Here is a 22,441-nt window from a genome sequence, read left to right as displayed (position 1 = left end):
AGCAACATGTGACAAAGTGGCTTTCCCACAGGCAGGACTCTCTCTATGTTGAGGGTGTGACTTTTAGTATCTCCAACTGGTGGAGAAGCAATCAGTGAAGGACAAAATAATAGCAATGTTGGAAAAGATAAGCACCTATGGTGATGATTATTATCCACAACAGCCTGAAAGCCACTCAATTCTCAGATTTTGGTTAAGAAGCCAAGCTCTGAAGTCAGTCTGACTGGATTCAAGTTCTGGCTTCCCCACTTACTCACTATGCAACCCAGGACAATGCACTTGCTCTTCTTATCCTCACTTTCCTCATCTATAAAATGGGGGTGATAATTGTTATGAAGATTAAGCTACTTGTTACATGGAATTTGCTTAGCACAGTTCTTGGCACTTAGCATGACACTAAGTTAACTATAGAAGTTAGATATTATGAAGTATCAATTACAATAGAATATTAAATAGTGCAAAAGTTTGCTAGGTCTGTCATAAGAAAAACAAACAAAAACACACACAGGATGTGACTAAAACAACCAAGATTTCTTTCTTCACAGTTCTGGAGGCTAGAAGTCTAAGATCAAAGTATCAGCAGGGTTGTCTTCTTCTAAACCTCTCTCCTTAGCCTTCCCTTTGTGTCTTCAAATCGTCTATCTACCCCTAGTGTTTCTTTGTCCAAATTTCCTCTTATTAAAAGGACACAGTTAAATTGGATTAGAGCATACCCTAACAACATCATTTTAACTTTACCATTTAAATGCCCTATCTTCACGTTCAGTACATGCTGAGATATTGGGGGTTAGGGCTTCAACATATGAATTTTGGGGGACACAATTCAACCCATAACATGCCTTCTCTCAGTCTAAGCAAAATATTTCCACATAATAAGAAAATTTTAATCTTGAGAAAAAGTCTCAATTCTCTTAATATTTCTCACTTTTCAAACATAGAAGAACCTATGTTAAGGTCATTTAACTTTGAAAGAATAGACAGATGAATAAATACACACACCAAAAAAAATCTAGGATACAGTTGACAATCACACTTTGCAAAAACAACTTTTTTTTCTACAAAACCATCCTGCCAAAAAAGCATCATCATTGGAGGGAAAAACCAAGATGGCGGCATAGGTAAGTACCTAAACTGCTGCCTCCCACAACAATTTCAAAACTACAGCTAAAGGACAGAATGGACGTCATCCAGAACCACAGGAAAGCTGGCTGAGTGGAAATTATACAACTAGAAGGAAAGAGAAAAGCACATGGAGAATCAGAGGAGCTACAAAGGGCTGAGATATAGAGACATGGGCACAGAGAGGAAGGGCAGCTGAGTGTGTGGCTGGCCTTCTCTGGCAACTGCACTGAACTTCTGACTGCACAAAACCCCAGTTCCAACTGTACTGAACCCCAGTTCTGGGAAAAACCATGTGGGCCCAGGCTCATACGGGGGGCGTCTTAACTCTCAGATAGAGAGAAGGGTATATGGAGACTCAGAGACTCTGGGGATCCATAGTGGGCAGGGGTCAGAAGGCACGCGCATGCAAGTGCGTGCAGAGAAGACTGCTGTGGTTGCCGCTGGCTTTCCCTACTGGGAGGGAGTCAGAAGCTCCCGACTACTCTGAACCCCAGTTCAGACTGCACTGAACCCCAGTTCTGGGCAAGCTCCTGGGGACCCACGCTCTTATTGGGGGGAATCTGGACTGTCAGACAGAAACTCAGGAGAGCCGCGAAAGGCAGAGGTCAGGAGGCATGTGCGCAAGTGCATGCTGAGAGGACTAACTGCTGAGTGTGCTGCAGGTTTTTTCTAGCTGAAGGGAACTAGAAGCTCCTTATTGCTCTGAACTCCAGTTCCAGGCAAGAATCTGGGAATCCAGATTCATTGGAGGAGAAACTGGACTGTCTGGCAGTGGGTGAAACTCAAAGGCAGCTTTCTCTCAGAGGTGCTTGCAGCGATTACCAGGGGCCTCATAGGGCAGGGCTGACAGGAAGCCAAGACTGTTTGCTCAACCCTGAGACTCTGCTCCTTCCAAGCTGAGCACAGAGGCTTTTGCAATTTTACAAGTCTGGTCCCATAAGGCTGTCTCCAGCATAGAAGTTCTTCCAGCGTAGACATAGCTGGTACTCACAGCCAATTGGTCTGGAGGTCAGTTCCTCCCAGTTATACCAACAAAAATCAAGACTTAACTACAACAAGATTGGGCACACAACCCACAAAGGGGAGCACCAAGAGTGTCCACCTCAGGTAACTAGGGAGGCCAATCCACTGGGACATATAGGACACCTAGCACACAAAGCTACCCTACAAACTCAGGGAAGAAGATAAAATGTGGAGACAAAGAAACATAACACAAATGAAAGAAATAGAGGAAATCAAATGACTGGATATAAAGTTCAAAACCACAGTTATAAAGTTTTTCAAGAATTTTCTAGAAAAGGCTGATAAATCTAGTGAGACCCTCGAGGATATGAAAAAGGGCCAACTAGAAATTAAGCATACACTGACTGAAATAAACAAAATATTACACAGAGACCCAACAGCACACTAGAGGAACGCAAGAATCCAGTCAAACATTTGAAGTACAAAGAAGCAAAAAACACTCAACCAGAAAAGCAAAAAGCAAAAAGAATACAAAAATGTGAAGATAGTGTAAGAAGCCTCTGGGACAACTTCAAGCATACCAACATCAGAATTATGGGGGTTCCAGAAGAGTAGAGAAAACAAGATACTGAAAACCTATTTGAAAAAATAATGACTGAAAATTTCCCCCACCTGGTGAAAGAAATACATTTACAAGTCCAGAAAGGGCACAGAACCCCGCCCAAAAAAAGGAATCCAAAGAGAACCACACCAAGCACATCAAAATTAAAATGCCAAGACCAAAAGACAAAGAATATTAAAAGCAAAAAGAGAAAAACAGTTAATTACCTACAAGAGAGCACCTCTATGATTGTCAGCTGATTTCTCAACAGAAACTATGCAGGCCAGAAGGGAGTGGCGAGAAATATTCAAAGTGATGAATAGCAAGAACTTACAACCAAGATTACTCTACCCAGTAAAGTTATCATTCAGAATTGAAGGTAAGATAAAGAGTTTCACAGATAAGAAAAAGCTAAAGGAGTTCATCACCACCAAACCAGAATTATATGAAATGCTGAAAAGTATTCTCTAAGAAGAGGAAGAAGAAGAAAAAAAGTAAAGATAAAAATTATGAACAACAAATACATATCTATAAACAGGTGAATCTAAAAATCAAGTGAAATAAAATGTAATGAACAGAATAAACTGGTGAATATAATAGAATCAGAGGCATATAAAGGGAGTGGACTGATAATTATCAGGGGGAAAGTGGTATGGGGGTGCAGGAAGAGACCAGACAAAAATCGTACACCTATGGATGAGGACAGTAGGGGGAAGGTAAGGGTAGAGTGTAGGGTGGGAACCAGGTGGAGGGGAGGTATGAGGGGAAAAGGAGAAACAATTGTAATAATCTGAACAATAAAGATTTATTAAATTTTTAAAAAGCATCATCATCAATGAAAATAAATGATTTATCTAAAGTAGGGGTGTCGAACTCAATCAGAGAAGGGGCCAAAATCTAAAATCCAGCCTAAATCGCGGGCCGAATGGTTTACTGAACAGTCATAAACTGACAATGTCATAAACTGACAGCGGAGTGCAGTGATGACAGCGCGGTGCGGGCCACATTGCAAGGCCTGATGGGCTGGATTTGGCCCGCGGGCCTTGTGTTTGACACATGTGATCTAAAGCATACACGAATCTAGTCAGAGGACAAGAATCATACTGCACAGTAATTATTTTCTTCTTAGACCACCCAAGCGCATTGAAAAAAGAACCATGACAGGTTAGTAAAAATTTACAAACAGATCAAGACAAGAACTGAATTCGCAAAGCTTTTGGTGTCTTTGATTGATGCTCTTGAAATTCACTTTTGTTTTCTTTACTGTTTTGATAGGTAATTGTGTTGCAACTATAACAGCACATGTAAGTAATGTAGTACTCCTGGTATCTGAATTATGGAGACCACAGAAAAACAAACAAAAAAAGCTTAAATGTTACTTAGTCACATGAACATTATTTAGAGATGCAAGCCCACAACACATTTCATACAAGCATATAAATTGGATACTAATTCATTATGAATATCTGTTGATAACTGGTGGGAAATACCTTGGCCAGTATATGCCACTCAAAAAAATTCCATGGGTCTTTCTGAACAATTGATGCACAAACCTACAGAAATACATGTAATATGTAGCTCAAATGAGAAAATACATGAAATGACTATAAAAACTCTAAAGCACTCTATAAATCTAAGGTGTAATTTTAAAGTTTATTGTACTCTGCCCTTATCCCATTCAATGGAGCTAACAGTCCTTTCCTAATCGATAAGCTGATAAAAGAAACTTGATTAACTAAAATGGGAAATGGAATCAAATATGTAAGAAAAAGCTCAAAATCTGATACAGAGTAAGGTAAGATAACTCTTTAATAGTCATCCTAATTTTATTTTCACTTTTTCCAATGCTGGCAAGACTACCTGGATCAAGAAAGCATTGCCTCATAAAAAAAAAATCTCCCTGTGGCATGTATGCCACTTAAGCTTTTTAATGGCAATAGCAAATTTTTCAGAGCTTTTAAAGGATACATAGCATAGAGACTATATTACTTAACCACAAAAGCAAACACACACACACATAAAACCTTGTATATAATTATCTCATGCTATATGGCCAATTATAATTTTTGCCATAGTTGAAATTTTTTTTTAAATTGATGCAATATGAAATAATGGTTATATTCATTTTAAATGTCTTGAATCAAGCATCAGATTCTAAATGTATTTGTTGAGCTAATGATGCACACAGAGAAATATCCTCAATAGAAATTTCTAACATGATCAAAATCAAAGTACATAGAAAATAAATTTGCAGTACAAAATCCTACATAAAAATTCTATTTTTTTTTGTTTCCAATAACAGGATGTATTATAAAACATAACTACCCCATACCCATAAATATTAATGCAATCAATTTACAAATTATATGTCTAAACAGGAATTCAGCATTCAAGCTGTCTTTCAGACGTTTCCAAATGCCCAAGGTAAGATGATTTGCTAATATTTTATAATCTGCATTATTTTAGCATTCCTTAAACAATGAATTTAATCTGGCATGTTGAAATAATATAATTTATGACAATGCACTGGAAAGAAAGAGAATTGTAAGAAATTGTTCCAAGAATGAATAGAGAGTTAAATAATAAAACCTTTCAAAACACAGGCAGATGCTCCTATCCAAATCAAATACAATATATGAGCTGGTTTGCAGTATTAAAACATAAGGAGATGGGGAGGTAGCTACTCCTTGCACATAATGAATGTGAAATTAGAAAAGACCGAAATTGGAAGTTTAATAGTGCTTGTGCTATTTTTAAAAATCACTTATAATATACTATCATTAGACAGTCTTAGGTCTTATTTTCATCTGATTACCAAATGAGGTTTTCTATTTTATAAATACTAGTTAAAAACAATTGCCTTATTTTATTTTGATTGAATTTATATTTTTAACAAAATTGTTACTGCCATAAAACTAAATATTTTACAATAGCAGCTATCCCACAATTTCTAAACCCGTAAGAAAAAAAACAATCAAATTGGAGAGCAAGAAAGCTATGTTTTATCATGAAGCAGCACCTACTTCAACATTCAATAACCAGTGTTTTGTCTCCCCCTTCTGGACCATATATATATATATATATATATATATATATATATATATATATATATATATGTTTTTTTCCTTTTTCATAGATTATCCAAATAATTGGTCTGACACAAATGTAATATTATTGTACATGAAGTAGTCATTATGACACTATTTGATCAATAAGCTAATAAAACTTCAATTTAATTGTGAAATAGTAGCTTAACCCACAAATACATACTGTCCTACTTGGTGGTATTTTATGAATATTATGATTACTTGTGGCTTATAATAAGGAACACATCAGTAATATTTTTACTTTATTACTTTGAGCTTGGCCATAAACTGATACTTTTACCAAGAAATTTCTTTCAATATGACCTTCACCAGCCTGGGGAAACAGATTAATTTGGCTCTGTTTTGAAGAAAAGGTTCTGCAATATTCATTCAATCAGTGCCCATGATTCCCACATCCGAATTAGGACCAAGAAACATACACCTGTATCTAACCTTCACCCATAATGCAGTTGTCCACTTAATTGAGATTATTTAGAAACACAGCAAAAGGTACAAATGTGACATCTCAATTATGTAAAATGGCTTATGTTGTAAGCAAACAAAATAATTAGCTATTTTCTATCAGGGTTCATTGAGCCAATTGAAGTACACATGGCCTACATCGCCTAGTACAAATACTTAGGTTTCATTTCGGTTTATAAGCATTAGGATGATAAACGACATTATGTTCAGCAGCAATGTGTAGAGAGCATATTTAAAATAGTAAAAGTCAGAGTCTGAAACACAGAACCATATCTAATAAAAGAGTAATGTGCAAACTGACCGTACTGCTACACCCACAAGCCATGCCCACCAGCCAATCGGGAGTGAGTATGCAAATTAAGCCAAACAAGATGGCTACGGCCACAGAGCGAGCAGAAGTCTTGGGTTTCCATGGCAATGGAGGAAGCCAAGCTTTCCTCCTGCCCTGGCCTCCTCTGCCCTCCACTCAAAGCTATAAAGTTTCAATTGTAGAAGGTAAATAAATCCCAGATACCAGGGCCTATGCTTGGGTTGCTGGGGGGTGTGGCCAGCCTGAAAACTACCATAGACCCCTTGCCCAGGCCACCCCACCCCCCAAGGGAACTCCCACCCTGTTCCGGAACACCTTTCAGGGCAAACCAGCTGACCTCCACCCATGCACCACGCCTCTATCCTATCTATTAAAATAGTAATATGCAAATTGACCATCACTCCAACACACAAGATGGCTGCCGCCCCCATGTGGACACAAGATGGCTGCCTCAAGATGGCCAGCAGGGGTGGGCAGTTGAGAGGGACCAGGTTTGCAAAGGAGGGCAGTTGCGGGTGATCAAGCCTGAAGAAGAGGGCACTTAGGGATGACCAGGCCAGCAGAGGAGGGAAGTTGGGGGCGACTGGGCCTACAGGGAAGGGCAGTTGGGGGGGACCCAGGCCTGCAGCAGAGAGCATTTGGAGGGGGGCAGGCCTTTAGGGAGGGCAGTTAGAGGTGACCAGGCCTGCAGGGGAGGATAGTTAGGAGCTATAAGGCTGGCAGGGGAGCAGTTAAACATCAATCAGGCTGGCAGGGGAGTGGTTAGGAGGAGATAAGGCTGGCAGGCAACAGTGGTTAGAGGCAATTAGGAAGGCAGGCAGTGGAGCACTTGGGAACCAGCAGTCCTGGATTGTGAGAGGGATGTCTGACTTCCCGTTTAAGCCTAATCCTACCACAATCAGGCCTAAACTGGCAGTCAGACATCCCTCAACAGGTCCCAGATTGGAGAGGTTGCAGGCTGGGCTGAGGAATAACCCCCCTTGCATGAATTTTGTGCACCAGGCCTCTAGTCTAACTATAAAATTCTACTCTTAATGGTATAAGTGCTAATGAAATGTTCTTAAATGGTGATAATATGATTCTCTTTTTTAATTTTTTTTATTTTACTAATTTCTTCCTGATTGAAATGTCTAACTGAACTCATCAACTTTTCTTCCAAACTTAAGTCTTTCTCCTGAGTTCTCTTTGAAAGCTCAAGTCACCATCATTCCAGTCACTCATGCTTGAAATTTCAGTCATTGTTGAATCACACATCTCCTCTTCTCTTCTTAATCATTTGCCGAGGCCAAAATATCACAATCTCCCTCTCTCTCTCATCCATACTCTCCATTAAGTTCTTCCAAACCCCTCTCCAGTTCAGGGTCTTATTATTTAAGTCATTTCAACAACCCCCAGCTTGAGCTCCCTGCCCTACTCTCTAACCTTTCCAATTTCCACTGTTCCATTAATCTTCCCCAAATACAGCTCAGATTTTGTCATTCCACTGCTCAGAACATTCCGGAATTTCTCACAATTCCTTAGCATATCCCTTCTAATGACCTGAATACACCTTCCCAAGTTTACTACCCATTACTACAATTAACTTGTATTTTCAGTAACCTGCACTAACTTTCAGGTTGGTTATTGAATACCCATGTACTTCCCACGGTTCACCCCACTCCAGACACGGCCACCTCTTTCTATTCTTCAACTACTCAAGGTACAATCCTGCCTCAAATTTGTGGCGCTTAACGTTTTCTCCACCTGTAAAGCTCTTCCTGAGATATTTGCATGGCTCTCTTCAATTTCATTCATATCTGTTTCAATGTCGTCTGCTAAGAGAGCCCACCTACCTTTATATATAAAACCGTAATACACAACTAGATCGAACAGCAGAACAACCAAACAACTGAAAAACCGAACAACCAGTTGCTATGATGTGCACTGACCACCAGGGATCATGCTCAGAACATGGTAGGCATCAGCAGCAAGAGGCAGAGTGCAGAATATGGAGTGCATCAGCCACAGTAGGATGGTGGAACAGGTGAATGGGAGCGCCAGACCAAGCCAGTCGCTGACATCAGAGCGAGCCTCTGGTGCTTACTGAAAATTCTTTGCTCCTGCATACCACAGTTTCACCTGGCACTGGCACCCGCTGCTGGCACTGTACCAGCCTCACTCGCTCACACCCACAGCCGGTGCTGGAGCTGCTGTTGCTGTTCACACCCGCTGCTGAAGCCTGGTGCCAGTCTCAATCACTAGGCACCATCAGCAGTTACAAGAGGACCGGCTTTGTCAACACATAGAAGGGGCAGCTGCAGGAATGGGGCTGATGGCAGATGGGACCCAACCAGGCCCCCATGGGTGGAAAAAGTCTGGTGGAGACACGGAGAATGGGCCAAGACTCACCTCTGTGTCCACTATAGCCTCGGGGCCCACAGTTACTTTCAAAGTGCACAAATTCTTGTACTGGGACCCTAGTTTAAAATAATAACACAGCTCTTATCACAGCTTTCTCACCTTGTTCCCCCCCTACACATTGTAGCACTTACCACTACCTGCCATTATATTTGATATGTGTCTTACTGTCCATCTCCCCAGCTAGAATCTCCATGAGCAATTTCACTTTCAATTCTGTTACTCACATTTGTCAAAATGTAAATTATGGTTGAATCCTTCATTACCTTCATGCTAATGGAGCTTCCATATATTTTATCTGCCTGTATCTTCATGTAGGACAAGGGCTATACTATTGATCCTATACTTACTCAGAAACCTAAAATATTGGGATCATTATGTTATTTGCTTTTATGGTTCATCATTGAGCATCTACAATAGTACCTGGCATATAATAGGTAACCAGTAACTCTTTGTTCAAGAAAAGAATGAAACTGTGGCCAGAGAAGTTAACAAGATCACAGGGAATGAATGAGTGCTGAAACAGGGATTCAAATTTAGGTCTTTCTGATGCCAAAACAAACACTATCCCCAAAACATCCTGCAGCACTAGGCACTCAATTATTTATGTCATTAAATTACCTTATATTTAACATTGTAAGGTCTGGTCACTAATTCTATTTTCCAATTACCGTGTGTAATCATGTCAATTTTTTATTTTTCCCCCCACAGAGGAATAGTGATTTTTCAACCTATGGATAAATTTTTCTTAGCTTGTAGTGAAATTAAATCAACCATTTTCACTGTTTTCTAAATCTGTTTTATGCAATGTGTTACTAAATAATAAAAACAATATATTTTGGTTCAAAAAGTTGTACAACAGTTATTTAGAATTAGAAGCTATTTAAAAAGCCACTCAGTTCTTTCTATTCCAAATTCTCTTTTGCCACTTTAAGATATCTACAAGAAGATATTTTATCATTTCCCTGCATAGGTAGTATCCATAACAAGTATTCAACTATTTTGCTAAATGTTTAAAATAACTTTGTGAATATTGTCTTGAGACCACATATGAATTTTTTTTTTCTCAAAGCTCAACAATAATCTGTGTCACATAACACATAGCTTCCAATAAGTAGGTGAAGCATTCTCCCATATCCATCCAGCTAAACCTCCCCACCATTTTTGGGCCAGAATAAGTACTATCAAGTAGCACAAACCTTGAATACTTCACCAATAAAAGAGGCAGCTCATATACTTATCTAATATTACTGTGTCCTCTTCTGTTTTTATGTTTTCCATACGAAGTTTTTTTTTAAGAATCAAATACATTTAACAAAAAATATAATTTAGACCTCCTATTTGCAAGCTTCTTTATGTGCTAAATATATTAAATATAAACAGTAAACTCCAAAACCATCCTGAATTTAGTATTATTATCCTCACTTTATGGATGGGACACTGAAATTCAGATAGGTTAAGTAAATTATCTAGGGTCACACAGCTAGTATGTGATAGAATGAGAATCTGAACCCAGGTCTATTTGCCTATAGACCCATGATCGCTACTAAAATTTGCATCCCTTCAGAGTCTATACTACAGATATAAAAAGACAGACCCATAGAAGGACAGTATTATTCAAGGCATATATTACTATAAAGCAGTGATTTCAACTGGTGTGCCTTGAGAATTTTTAAAATGTGCAATACCTGACTATTTAGTCAAGGGCACTGACCTCTTTTCCCTTAGATTGTCAAATTTAAAAATGACAATAGCCATCTGATATAAATTTAATCAAAACTACACCTATTTTTGGTGTGCAACAGAATTTTAGTAATTAGTTTATATGTGCCATAATACATAAAATCACTGCTATAAAGTAAAATAGGAGTATTATAAGAGAAGCCCTTAAGGAACATAAAATGTAATAGAAAGTATAAGATGAGGTAGAAAGTGATTCCATAAGAGATAGAAAAGAAAGTGCTACAAAAATTCAGGGAAATTATTAGGTAGAAATTGGGTGGCAGGGGGATAAAGGTGGGAATCAGGCTAGGCTTCATAGAAGAGCCATAGAGGATGGGCAAAATGTAGACAAAGGGAAACATTCCATCACACACACACACACACACACACACACACACACACACACCAAAACAAAAACAAAAAATCAGATGAGCAATGTCAGAAGCAAGACTGCATGAGGCTGAGGGGTTGGTTATGCTCATGTAACAGGCAGTTTTGCAGTCTGATTTTTCAAGTAAAATTAATAAAAGGGAAGAGTGAAAAGCACAAGTGGCAGTAGTTCAAGATCAGAAGGCCTCAAATGCCTCCATTTCTGCTCCTGATCAACACTGAAGAGACAAAAGAAAGACAGGGTCAGGCAGGCCTGTTCATTACATATCCCACCTTTCCAATTTCATTCTGTCTTCTCTATCACTCACTTTTTTGAACAAAGTATGTAATTTCTAGGTAACCATGATTCTTAAAGTGGTTATTCTACAAATTCTTCTCTCTGCAACAGTTCTATGAAATTCTTAGCTGCCCATTTTATCAATGAACAGATATTCTTCTCTTGAAAATTAATGAGACCGTGAAAAATAAGGCCTTTTGTACCTGACTTTCACCAGAGTGGCTGTAAATACTGTTTCTCCACTCCTCTCTCCAGTCTTAAGACAACAACAAAAAAACATCCCACCTAAACTTCTAGAATTAATCCCTCATCACTTCCTCTAGATTCTAGAGTCTAGAAGCTGATTCCTGTTTCCTTTATCGCAGGGTTTGCAAACTCCAGTGTGAGAAGCAGGTCATAGACAATGGATATGAAATAGTTTATATTGCAGATCAATCATAACACCTATCTCATACTGTCTTTCAAAACGTTCTCAGACAAAATGAAACTTTTCCATGAACCATAGACAGCCTAATGGCCTGCCACTTTGCAACTTTTGTTACATTGCATCTTCAGACCCTGCCTTTATTGCGTTTACCTGTCTGTCTTTCCCATTAGATGTAATGTTTTGAGAGCAGGAGCAATGTTCATTGGGGTAGACATATAAATGATTTATTAAAATAAAATATGTTCAATATTATAATACATTTATATACACAGTGCTATGGGAAGAAAATAGTTGTCTAGGACAACGTCTTTGAAGATTGACATGAAGCTTAATTTGAATAGATATTTAGGAGCTTGCTGGGCAAGTTAGAAAAGAAAAGGGCATTCCAGCTCAAAGAAATAGAATATGCTTGATTTAAAAATATTAAAGAATAGGATGTTAGGGAATTTGTAAATGCTGCTGTATAGCCAGATGGCAGGCACATGTAAGAATGGAGCTGGAGATGAAATTAGAAAGAATGCAGTGTTAAGGCCACAAAGGCCAACAGGGAACCACCTGAAAGTTTGAAAAGGGAAACAGGATCTCTGGTCACAGTGTACCGTGTTTCCCCGAAAATAAACATCCTCCGAAAATAAGATCTAGCGCATGGAAAGATAAGACATCCCCTGAAAATAAGTCCTAGCGCAACTTTAGGAGAAAAAATTAATATAAGACACTGTCTTATTTTTGGGAAAACAGGGTAGAACATGCAAGAGCCTAATGAGACAAAGACTGGGAGACTACCCATTAGGCTAGGACAATACTGGTGTGGGAAATGATGACTCTGAACTAAGGTGTCTGTGGTGTAGCTTATTAGGGAAGAGAGTTAAGAGTTACTTAGAGAAAATAGTCATAGAACTTGGTCATTGGATGTGGTTTCTGGCATAAGCCATTGGATTGTTTATGGTGCCAAGATCAGAAATGTAGGCTGGCTCCTGCTCACATTTAAATTAGTTTAAGATTCCTTTATAACACAAAACCCACCCATCTGTATCTACCCTCTAGTTCAATGCAGGTCCTCACTGACTCACACACAAGTCTCCTGGGTAGCCCCCCAAACACATTTCTCTCCATCATAATCCAGTATTTCTCAAAGTGTGCTCCTCAGTCTACCTTAACAAAACCTCCAGTGGTGCTTGGTATGAAATGCAGAGTTCTTGTATCCCCATAAAGGACAAAAACTGCATTTTGATTCATTTTCAAGTTTGAGAACCATTAGCCTAATCCAGTCTACCTACTATCAAAATTATTTTTCTTAAGCCCTGGCTAACTTAGCTCAAACTAATTTCTAATATTCTGCCTGGACTTTGAGATCCTCTTTCAAATTGATTTTTCATTATTTGCAATATACATTCTTTGTTCTCACAAACTCAGTCTCATATCTGGCTTTCACCTTCCCTGCCCCCACCTCCAACATGATTTGGTTCTTCCTCTAAACTCTTGCACTGAATATCACTACCCTAATTAGGAAGCTTCCATAGTCTTCTCTCCCTAGTCCAATCCCAGCCATCAGTTTAGTGCAGAAATTTTCATGGAGTTTTCTCTAATTACTCTAACTCTACTTCTCTCTCCTATATATGAATATCCATTACAGTAAGTCCTCATTTAACATCATCCCTAGGTTCTTGGAAACTGTAATTTTAAGAGAGATGACATATAAGGAAACCAATTTTACAGCAGACTAACTGATATAAACAAGAGTTAAGTTCCTACAGCATCTCATCAATGTCATAATGAAACAACGCTGAACAAAACAATGTTATTTGAGAACATGCTGTACATATACAATCAGCATGCACAATGGAAGGTTTAATTATTTTTCAACATATATTATTGAAACTAAAAGGTCTTATCTCATTCTTATTTTCTAATCAGCAATGCACCTAGCACAGCTCTTGGCACATAACAAGCACTAATGAAATATGTGCTGATTTCTTCAGTTGTACTGAAAGAGTGATGGCTTTTTCCCCCTAGATGTCACTTTGAACTACAAAAGAGAAAAGAAGAAAGCAAAATTTTAAAGCAAAACAAATGTTAAACACATTCACTATTCTAGATACCATGGTACACGGTGATGTTAAAGATGTTTCCTCCTACAGACTGCTTAGTCATGAAGGCAAAGTGATTACAGATGGCTCTCAATTATAATACAGGCCTTTTTGGTATATTATGCAATAGTGTATCATGTAATTATAACATTGAAATACAGTGCTTTGAATATAACACTTTTAAAAGATAGCAACAAAGTCTTAAAAGATAATATGCCCTGTTCAGTGTGGCTCAGTTGGTTGGGCATCATCCAGTGCACCAAAAGTTTGCTGGTTCCATTCCAGGTCAGGGCACTTGCCTGATTTGCAGCTAGATCCCCTGCAGTAGGGGATGAGCAGGAGGCAACTGATGGATGTTACGGTCTCACATTAATGCTTCTCTCTCTCTCTCTCTCTCTCAGCCCTTTCTCTCTCTCTAAAATACCAATAAACTCTTTTTTTTAAAAAAAGACAAGATAAGCCAATCACTTCAGTTTATCTATTTAACACCTGAGCCACAGTGAAATTATATGACTTGCCCAAAGTCACAGAGCCCATTAATAGTATCCAACAAATAAAGGCACTCAGATCTCCTGACTGAACACCAAAGATTTTTTTCATTATACTATGTGCTCAGAGATACTAAATCAAAACAACACATTTTTTAAAAAAAATTCCTGTTAGCATAAACCAACATTTTAAGAGTCCTTCCCCTGCCACCATGAGAAAATGAGATACAACATGCAATTTTATCAGAATCATAAAGACTGACACAAGCACAGTTCTAAAAATAATAAAACTTTCTAAGACAAAATGTATAAGAACATTTTCCAAGAACACAGTAAAAATACTTATCATAGCTAAATTGTAATCACCTGATCATAATGTTCATCTCGCTGCTTTGGTAAAATATACACCAAAAGAAAAACCGAGCATATAAAACACAATAAGCAAAAGTCACTCAATTCCAAAAAGCACAAATTCACATCTAAGGGTAAAACACATCTTTTGTACTCACCGTAACTTTACTTCCAACTATCTGCATGCAGTGATCGATGGAGAGTGGTTATGGTGTAAAACAAAAAACAAAAACAAACAGCAACCATATTAGTAATTAGAAGCTTTTTACAAAAGTTAAGTGTTTAGTAAATTAGTAAATAGCTAACCCTGTGTATGTTTTAATACTTTAGTTCTACAAACTAAATATATATAATCAGTATTCATTTCTAACACATTTAAAAAATGTGTTAAGTCTGTGGAAGGTTCCCCCCCCCAAAAAAAAATATTACAATTTGAGGTGTATGTTTTTTTAAATGTATGTGATGGAATTCTCATAGAGTGCAATCAAACACCAAGTAATGCAAGATTAAGTGTAATTAGGCATCAGATATTTTGCCAGCCCACAGCCCCTCCAAAACTTATCAACAGAAAATTACTTCTTCACAAACATTGCTTGTTTTTTTCTTTTCCCTGTTATAACAAGTATAACCTTAAGGTTGAAATAAGGTATTTTAGAATTGCATGCAACATCATGTACTTAAACATTGCATGCAACATCATGTACTAAGTTAAGAAATGAAAGTTAGGTTGAAAACTGGAATATTTAATATTATTATAAATTTAGTTTATAATATTTTGTATTATACTTGAAAATTACAAAGAAGAGAGATCACTTATGATTTTCGTTTTCTAGGTCACCTTAGCATTTCTAAGATCAGATTTTTCCATATCATATGAAGACAAAGAAACATTTTATATCTAAACATGCAGATATTCATAAGGAAGGAACAGTTCAAAATTGTAACTTTGAATGAGCTTTTTCTAATGGATAAGAGATAAGAGAATTTCTGAGAGGCAGAATTGTGTTTTAAAAAGAAGTAAAATCAAAGTCTTAAACATAATTTAATGCCAAAATCCAAACATAAATCAAATCATTGCTATCAGATTTCTACACATGAATATCAAGCAATGTCCAAAAAAATGCTAATCCGCAATATAAAACCATTAATTTGATAGAAGTTATCAATATGTGTTCTATTTTCCAGCCAGTACTTTAAAAAGATCAAATATAATTGAAATTCCAGTAAGAATCCTAAATTGAATAGGATACCACAAGATACAAAATGATAATGACAGTTTTCAAATAAATGATTTTAGAGGAATCCATGAATCTCCAGAGAGAGAAGCAGCTTTCTTAAATATTCACTCAACAGACTATTTACAGGCAGTGATTATTGAGTTGAATAAAAGCCTCTTTGGTGCCATTAACAGTGTTCTGAATTGAAAGATATGCTATTGACCTAAATTATATCCTCCCACCAAAAAGATAGTAGTCTTACGTATTTGTCCCTTGTTTATTTAGCACAGACAGAAAAAAGAATGCCCGCTTGTCCTAATAATTAAGGTAGGTCTACATCCAGTGAAATGGCCAGAGTATGGCCCATTTAATGATTCATTCAGATTGAAAAATGACTACATTTAGCTGAAGCACATACAGCGACCAGATACGATTGGCAGAGGAAAGCTAAGAAAAACTGGTCTGGTAATGTTTGGGTTCAGGTGTTTCACCAAATCCAGAGCATGCCTGGAAAAAAAGACCTGAGAAAGAAAATATCTATAATGGTAAAAGCAAAGCCATAAAACATGTACACACACACACACACACACACACACACACACACACTTTAACTGCTTATTATACAGGTCAATCTAAAAAACCTATAGATGTATTTGCTATCACTATTTGAAATTATTTCCTATTGAGACCATTTTTTTTTCAATCAATGATACCTGTCAAGGGCTCATGTGTCTTTAAAAATATAATTTTACATATTTTTAAATATCAATTTTAAAGATTGTGAGTTAAGTTAGAAATGAACTCGCTTCTAATATTCTAATAAGGACATTGGCATGTGGCAAGCTACGGTTAGGATTTCAGTAACTAATTTTTCCTCACAATTGCTGAAATAGGCTGTTCTGATATAACATGCAAGATGCCCTCTAAACCAGTGATGTATTCTGTCCTGTTTCAGGATTATGAATTGGTATGACAACATTTGCAATGTTCATAAGCCTGGTTTTCCATTTCTGAAAACATATGTTGGTGTTTAAAATAGAGACTCTTCCAGTTTATTTGTGGCCAAATGGCCTACGTGTATCAACTATCTGAGGTCAGGTTCAGCATCGCGCAAGCTACAGTGAGCAAGCCAGCCGGGCTGGTGCAGAGGAAATGTTCCTCTCTGCTCCCTGATTTAAAGTTCATTCATCTCCAACAGTTACTCACGCTACTTTTGCCTTTAATATTCACACAACACAACATTCTCTATTGTGGGACCTGAAGAGGGAAAAACTAAGCAAAAGTTATTATTATTATTTTTTAATTTCCTTTATATTCTCTGATTCCATGCTAATTTTAGCAAAGTTAAACAATAGTCTCATGTTTGCTTTAGAAACAGGTTTTGAGTACATATCTGTGTATAGTTTCATTTTGCTTTACTGTCCTTACAGGCACCCAGACGGATGATGGACATTTTCTATTGAGCTCACATGTTTCTCATGCCATAGAAAATGACTAATGCAGGTGTGAGAGGGGGAAATGTACAATGTCTTAATTTAACTGTAATTCGCACTTTTTTTACATGTGACTAAAAAATATTTTTTCCACCAAGGTCTCTAGCCCTTAACTTACTTTTAGTTCAAGATGAAAGTTTTGACTACATACAAATAATTTCCATAAAGAAGTGGTTAGAATCCTGTTTACTTTACATGAGAAAACATTTTTAAGCAGTGTATCGATATAATGAAAATGCAAGCATAATAATGTATAAGATGTGCAAGCAGGATGAAACCTTGGTTATACATGGGAAAACAGCCATAGGTTACAACTTATGCAAATTTTATTGTCATAATCATGAAGAGGTCAAAAGGTGAGAGAATTGTTTGTCACTGAATGGCATTCCTCTCACCTTCATAAAGAAATTACATAAGCAATTTTCTTTGTTTTAACGGTACTAATTAATGGCTCCCCAAGGTGAGGGAGCTTTAAAACATGCTTATCAACAGGCTTTTTTTCACTATGATATTTGCTCCTTGAAAAATATTAGCAAATAAAAACGTATAATCTTGAAACTCTAATGAAAGTGCTAGACAACGTGTCAGATGCTCATATGTATGTTGAATGAAACAAAGGTCATACAATAAGTTACAGTACTGACTTTGGGGTGAACACCTGGCTTAAATTTAGGATTTTCAATGTCTTTTAAGAAATACTGAATTTCCATTTTTTGAATAAAGCAATTCAAGAGAGCTCATTGCACCTTTCCCCAAATTTTAGCATTTAAATCTGAAAAATAAGTGTATGACTTAAATTGTGCATTTCTTTGGTCATTTGAAAAGGAAACAATATGAGAAAGAATGACAAGTTCTACATAGTGACAGAGTGAAAATCAAAAGGTGAAGGAGAGCTTCATATAATGTTCATTACATTCAGCCCCACTGACACAACCAAAACAAAAATAAATGAACCAGAAGCACTAACAAAATCATCTCATTAAAAATATGGCATGATTATTCATATATTATTATCTGTACTTTGCACTCAGATTTGGTTATATAGATTCTCTCCTGTATTTGCCTTTAAGTATTTGAAAAATAACACTGAATGCACACCCTGCATTTTCCTAAAGCATTTTACTGTGAACAATAACTTGAGTGCAAAATGAGAAGAGATTCATCAGAATTTCAAAGTAAAACCCTATGCATCACCTAATTCTATTGAAAACGACGCTCATGGCAAATTTCACTTATCAGTCGAAACATATTTCTGCCCTTGGATACCAGAAGCAAATTAAAAAAACATGCTGTTGTTCTGCTTTGGCAGAGTTGCAATGCGTTATGTTTAAATAGTTCGGCATTCAGATTTAGCTTGCTTAAAGTATAATATGGAATCAATATGATCATAGAATTCAGGGCGAAATGCATCAGAATTGCCACTGCAATTAAGGTACTGACATAGCATTAATAGGAGAGCCAAATAATTTTAGAATATACTTTTCCAATGAAGAACTCTTTTCTTCTCCAGTCAGCTTTTTAAATTTAAAATATGCATGGAAATGCATATATGTATGTGTGTGTCTGTGTGTGTCTATATATATATATATAGACACACACACATGCACACATATCATATACATACCACACATAAAATCACTGTGTGTTTGTGTGTTTACATACACACATATAAGTAATATCAATATATACATACATAGTGATTTTATGATCTCAAAATAGAAAAAGGGTTTTCTTTTTTTAATTAATTTATTTATTTATTAAATATATTTTATTGATTTTTTTTGCCCCCCCTCCCTCCCATATATACCCTCCCTCCCCAGAGTTTTATGTCCATTGGTTGTACTTATATGCATGTATACAAGTCCTTTGGTTGATCTATTATCTCCCCCAGATCTCCCTCCCCTCCCCTGTAATTTAACAGTCTGCTTGTTGCTTTACTGTCTCTATATCTATCTTTTCGTTCATCAGTTTATAATGTTCTTTATTATCCATAAATGAGTGAGGTCATGTGGTGCTTTATAGGTATATAAACAATGCATTTCCCCATTTCAAAAATACTTGTTTTTAACAAAGAATAAAAAATAAAAACAAACCTATACTACCCTGTAGACTATTTTTGGGAGCACCTTAAGATGTGAACAAAGCAACATATCCAACAAAAAAATTTTGTTTTTCCTTCTGATAAGTCTTTCCAAATGAACCCCACTTCAAATATTTTGAGACTCACACAGATCTGATTAAAGGTCCTATTAAGCAACCTTCTTTATATCAAATTAAGCTGTACAATAACAATTACAAGGTAATTTACATAGTATTATGTAAAATAATGAAAAAACAAAACTGCATATTGATAATAATATTAAAATATTCATGCAAGCAGACCCAGGCATGTAGCTTTGGGTAAACTTAGTCAAAGCTTATGACTAGGCCATATTTGTGTCTTCACCCTCAAAATCTAAAATTTTCATGTAACAAACTGTATATTAAATAGAATATCTGCAAATTGTTGTCAGTTTTTAGTAAGCACACAAATCCTCCACCCCAGGACTCACTGGATTAACTCGGAGCCTTCTGTCTTTAGTTTGTCCTGTTTATAATGGAATTCTCTCTAATTTTGAACACTTTTGAAATATATACTAAATGTGCAAAAATACTTGTATAATTTTTTTCCCAAATAGGCTATGAGTACAGTGAGGCAAGAACTTGAAGATCTGCAGTTTATTTTTAAGCAGATAATGCTAAGCTCATTATGTTAGTGCCAGGAAAGACTACTTACAGATTTGGATGTAGCAAAAATATACTGGACAACCATCTCGTGCTTGGTGGTAAAATCTTTGTTTCGTAAAGGAGCTTTGCGTTCTTCATTGAGGTTCATGTCCTCCTGTTAGAAAGAACATTTTGGGGAACATTAGCAAATTTCTGCTTAAGAGTTTCAAAAGTGATGAATAAATATTAATATTTATTATTTTTTGTGGATCCTTTGCTATTATTTTCCACTCTAGATACTGTAATCTTATATAAAATCTACCATATATTCATGGCTCATATCTCTACCTAGTCAAATAATAAGCAGAAAAGAAAAGTTTTAACTATCCCACAGAATAAATTGGCAGTTTGTAGCATAAATATACACCAAACAGCCTTAGCAAAGCTATTTATTTGCCCTAATAGCAAAAATAAATATAATAACTAACAAACACATACTTTATTATTTGGTATATGCTCCCCTAGGATCACTATTATTTAGAGGAGCAAATACGGTTTATAAATTATCAAATATATATATATATGTATGTATATATATATATATATATATATATATATATATATAATCACTGAAGAAAATTTTATAAGAAGTTAGTGGATTTGAAAAAGCAAATCTCACACATCTAGAGGAAATAATGAACAACATAAACAGACCCAGAGAAAGAGAAGCAGCGATTAGACTCTCAAAGCTCAGAGGGAAAGTAAGGGAGGATGTGGGTTGTGTGCATACATATGGGCCTAGCCAGTGGCCATGGACAACGGGGGTTGGGGGTGGGGGCATATCTAGGGAAGGGTTTGGGATGGGAATGGGGGAATAAGGACAATTATTATATGTGAGACCATAATCAATAAAATAAAATAAAAATAAAAAACCATTAAAAAAAGAAAAAAAGCAAATAAAAAAGAGGTAGAAATATAATTACCTATATTGGGACAACAAAAATCCCTCATTGGAGGGGAAAATGTTCAGTTACAAGAACACATTGTTTGAGGCTCAATCAATGTTGGTTTGTATGTGAAAAAGTTGAGAATGTGATATGATGCAGCTACTTTGGAAAACAGTTTAGTAGTTCCTCAAAAAGTTACATATTACCACATGACCCAGGTTATACCCCAAAGAAGCAAAAACAAATATTCACACCAAAAACGTGTATATGAATGTTCAGAGCAATATCACCAATGAGTGGAAACAATCCGAATGTCCATCAAGTAACAATGAATGGATAAACAAATGTGATATGTCCATACAAGTGAATGTTATCTAGCCATAAACAGAAATGAAATACTCTTACATGCATGAACCAAGAAATCACATTATTCTAAGTGAAAGAAGCAAGTCACAAAAGACACATGTTATATGATTCTATTTATATTAAATGCCCAGAATAGGCAATTCTATAGAGACAGAAAGTGGGTTAGTGGTTGCCAAGGCCCGGGGAGGAGGGGTGGGCAGATTGGGGTATGACTGCTGATGGGTATGGCGTTTCTTTCTCGGGTGATAAAAATATTCTAAACTTACTATTGTAATGGTTATACAAATCTTTGAATATACTAAAAAACAAATTGAACACTTTTAGAGGGTAGACTTAATGATATGTAAATTGTACCTCAATTTTTAATTGATTTTTTAATCCCTTTATTCTCTTAGTAATTCTGGCCATTACTGTTTTGTGTTTTTTTTTTTTAATCAAGTAAACTAATAGGCAAAGAAAAATATTAAAGTTATTTAAAAGACTTATAGATGACAATGTGGGAGAAAACACAAACACAAAGGATCCATGAAAAGTAATCAAACTACACCTTTCTCTTAAATAGTAACTGCAGTGTCAGCCAGAATCCACAACCTGTATTTGCACCCACTGCAGTGACTCCTATGACAATTCTTATAAATCTAGTATATATATATATATATATATATATATATATATATATATATATACACATGATCATTCCTCCTATCACCTTTATCATAGCCTCTACCCCAGCATTTCCTGTCTTATCATCTTATTTCTCATTTGTATGTCATACTTGGTAATGACTCACTTGAAGGCAGAAGACATTTTTCTTCTCTTTCTTTCTTTCTTTCTCATAGGCTAGATTTAGCACAGTTGAATAAAAAATCGCAAACACAAAGTAGGATAGCACTTTTGATGTAGTCCACAGATACTCATCTATGCTCTGCGTCAACTTCAACTAACAGGGAACTCACTACCTCAGCAGGCCACCCACCCTCTCTTAGGGTAGTTTGATTATTGCTAAGG

At 36.4% G+C, this 22,441-nt stretch overlaps 1 protein-coding gene across 7 annotated transcripts in view; it reads right to left on the bottom strand.

Annotated features, from left to right (window-relative positions):
- The window catches only part of DIAPH2 (diaphanous related formin 2), a 942,260-nt gene that overhangs the window by 840,993 nt on the left and 78,826 nt on the right, over nt 1-22,441 (bottom strand). For 5 of the 7 annotated variants that reach the window (XM_084870674.1, XM_084870675.1, XM_084870676.1 and 2 more), the window contains 2 exons: nt 20,191-20,295; nt 14,863-14,883 (listed from right to left, as the gene is read on the bottom strand). In XM_084870674.1, coding sequence (XP_084726800.1) covers nt 14,863-14,883; nt 20,191-20,295 — 126 coding nt within the window. The remainder of the gene's footprint in view (nt 1-14,862; nt 14,884-20,190; nt 20,296-22,441) is intronic. The other 2 variants (XM_084870677.1, XM_084870672.1) reach the window with 1 other exon arrangement.

The sequence above is a fragment of the Pipistrellus hanaki genome (assembly GCF_964339955.1).
Source record: "Pipistrellus hanaki genome assembly, chromosome: X".
NCBI classification, from domain to species: domain Eukaryota; kingdom Metazoa; phylum Chordata; class Mammalia; order Chiroptera; family Vespertilionidae; genus Pipistrellus; species Pipistrellus hanaki.
This window is presented reverse-complemented; position numbering and strand designations above follow the sequence as displayed.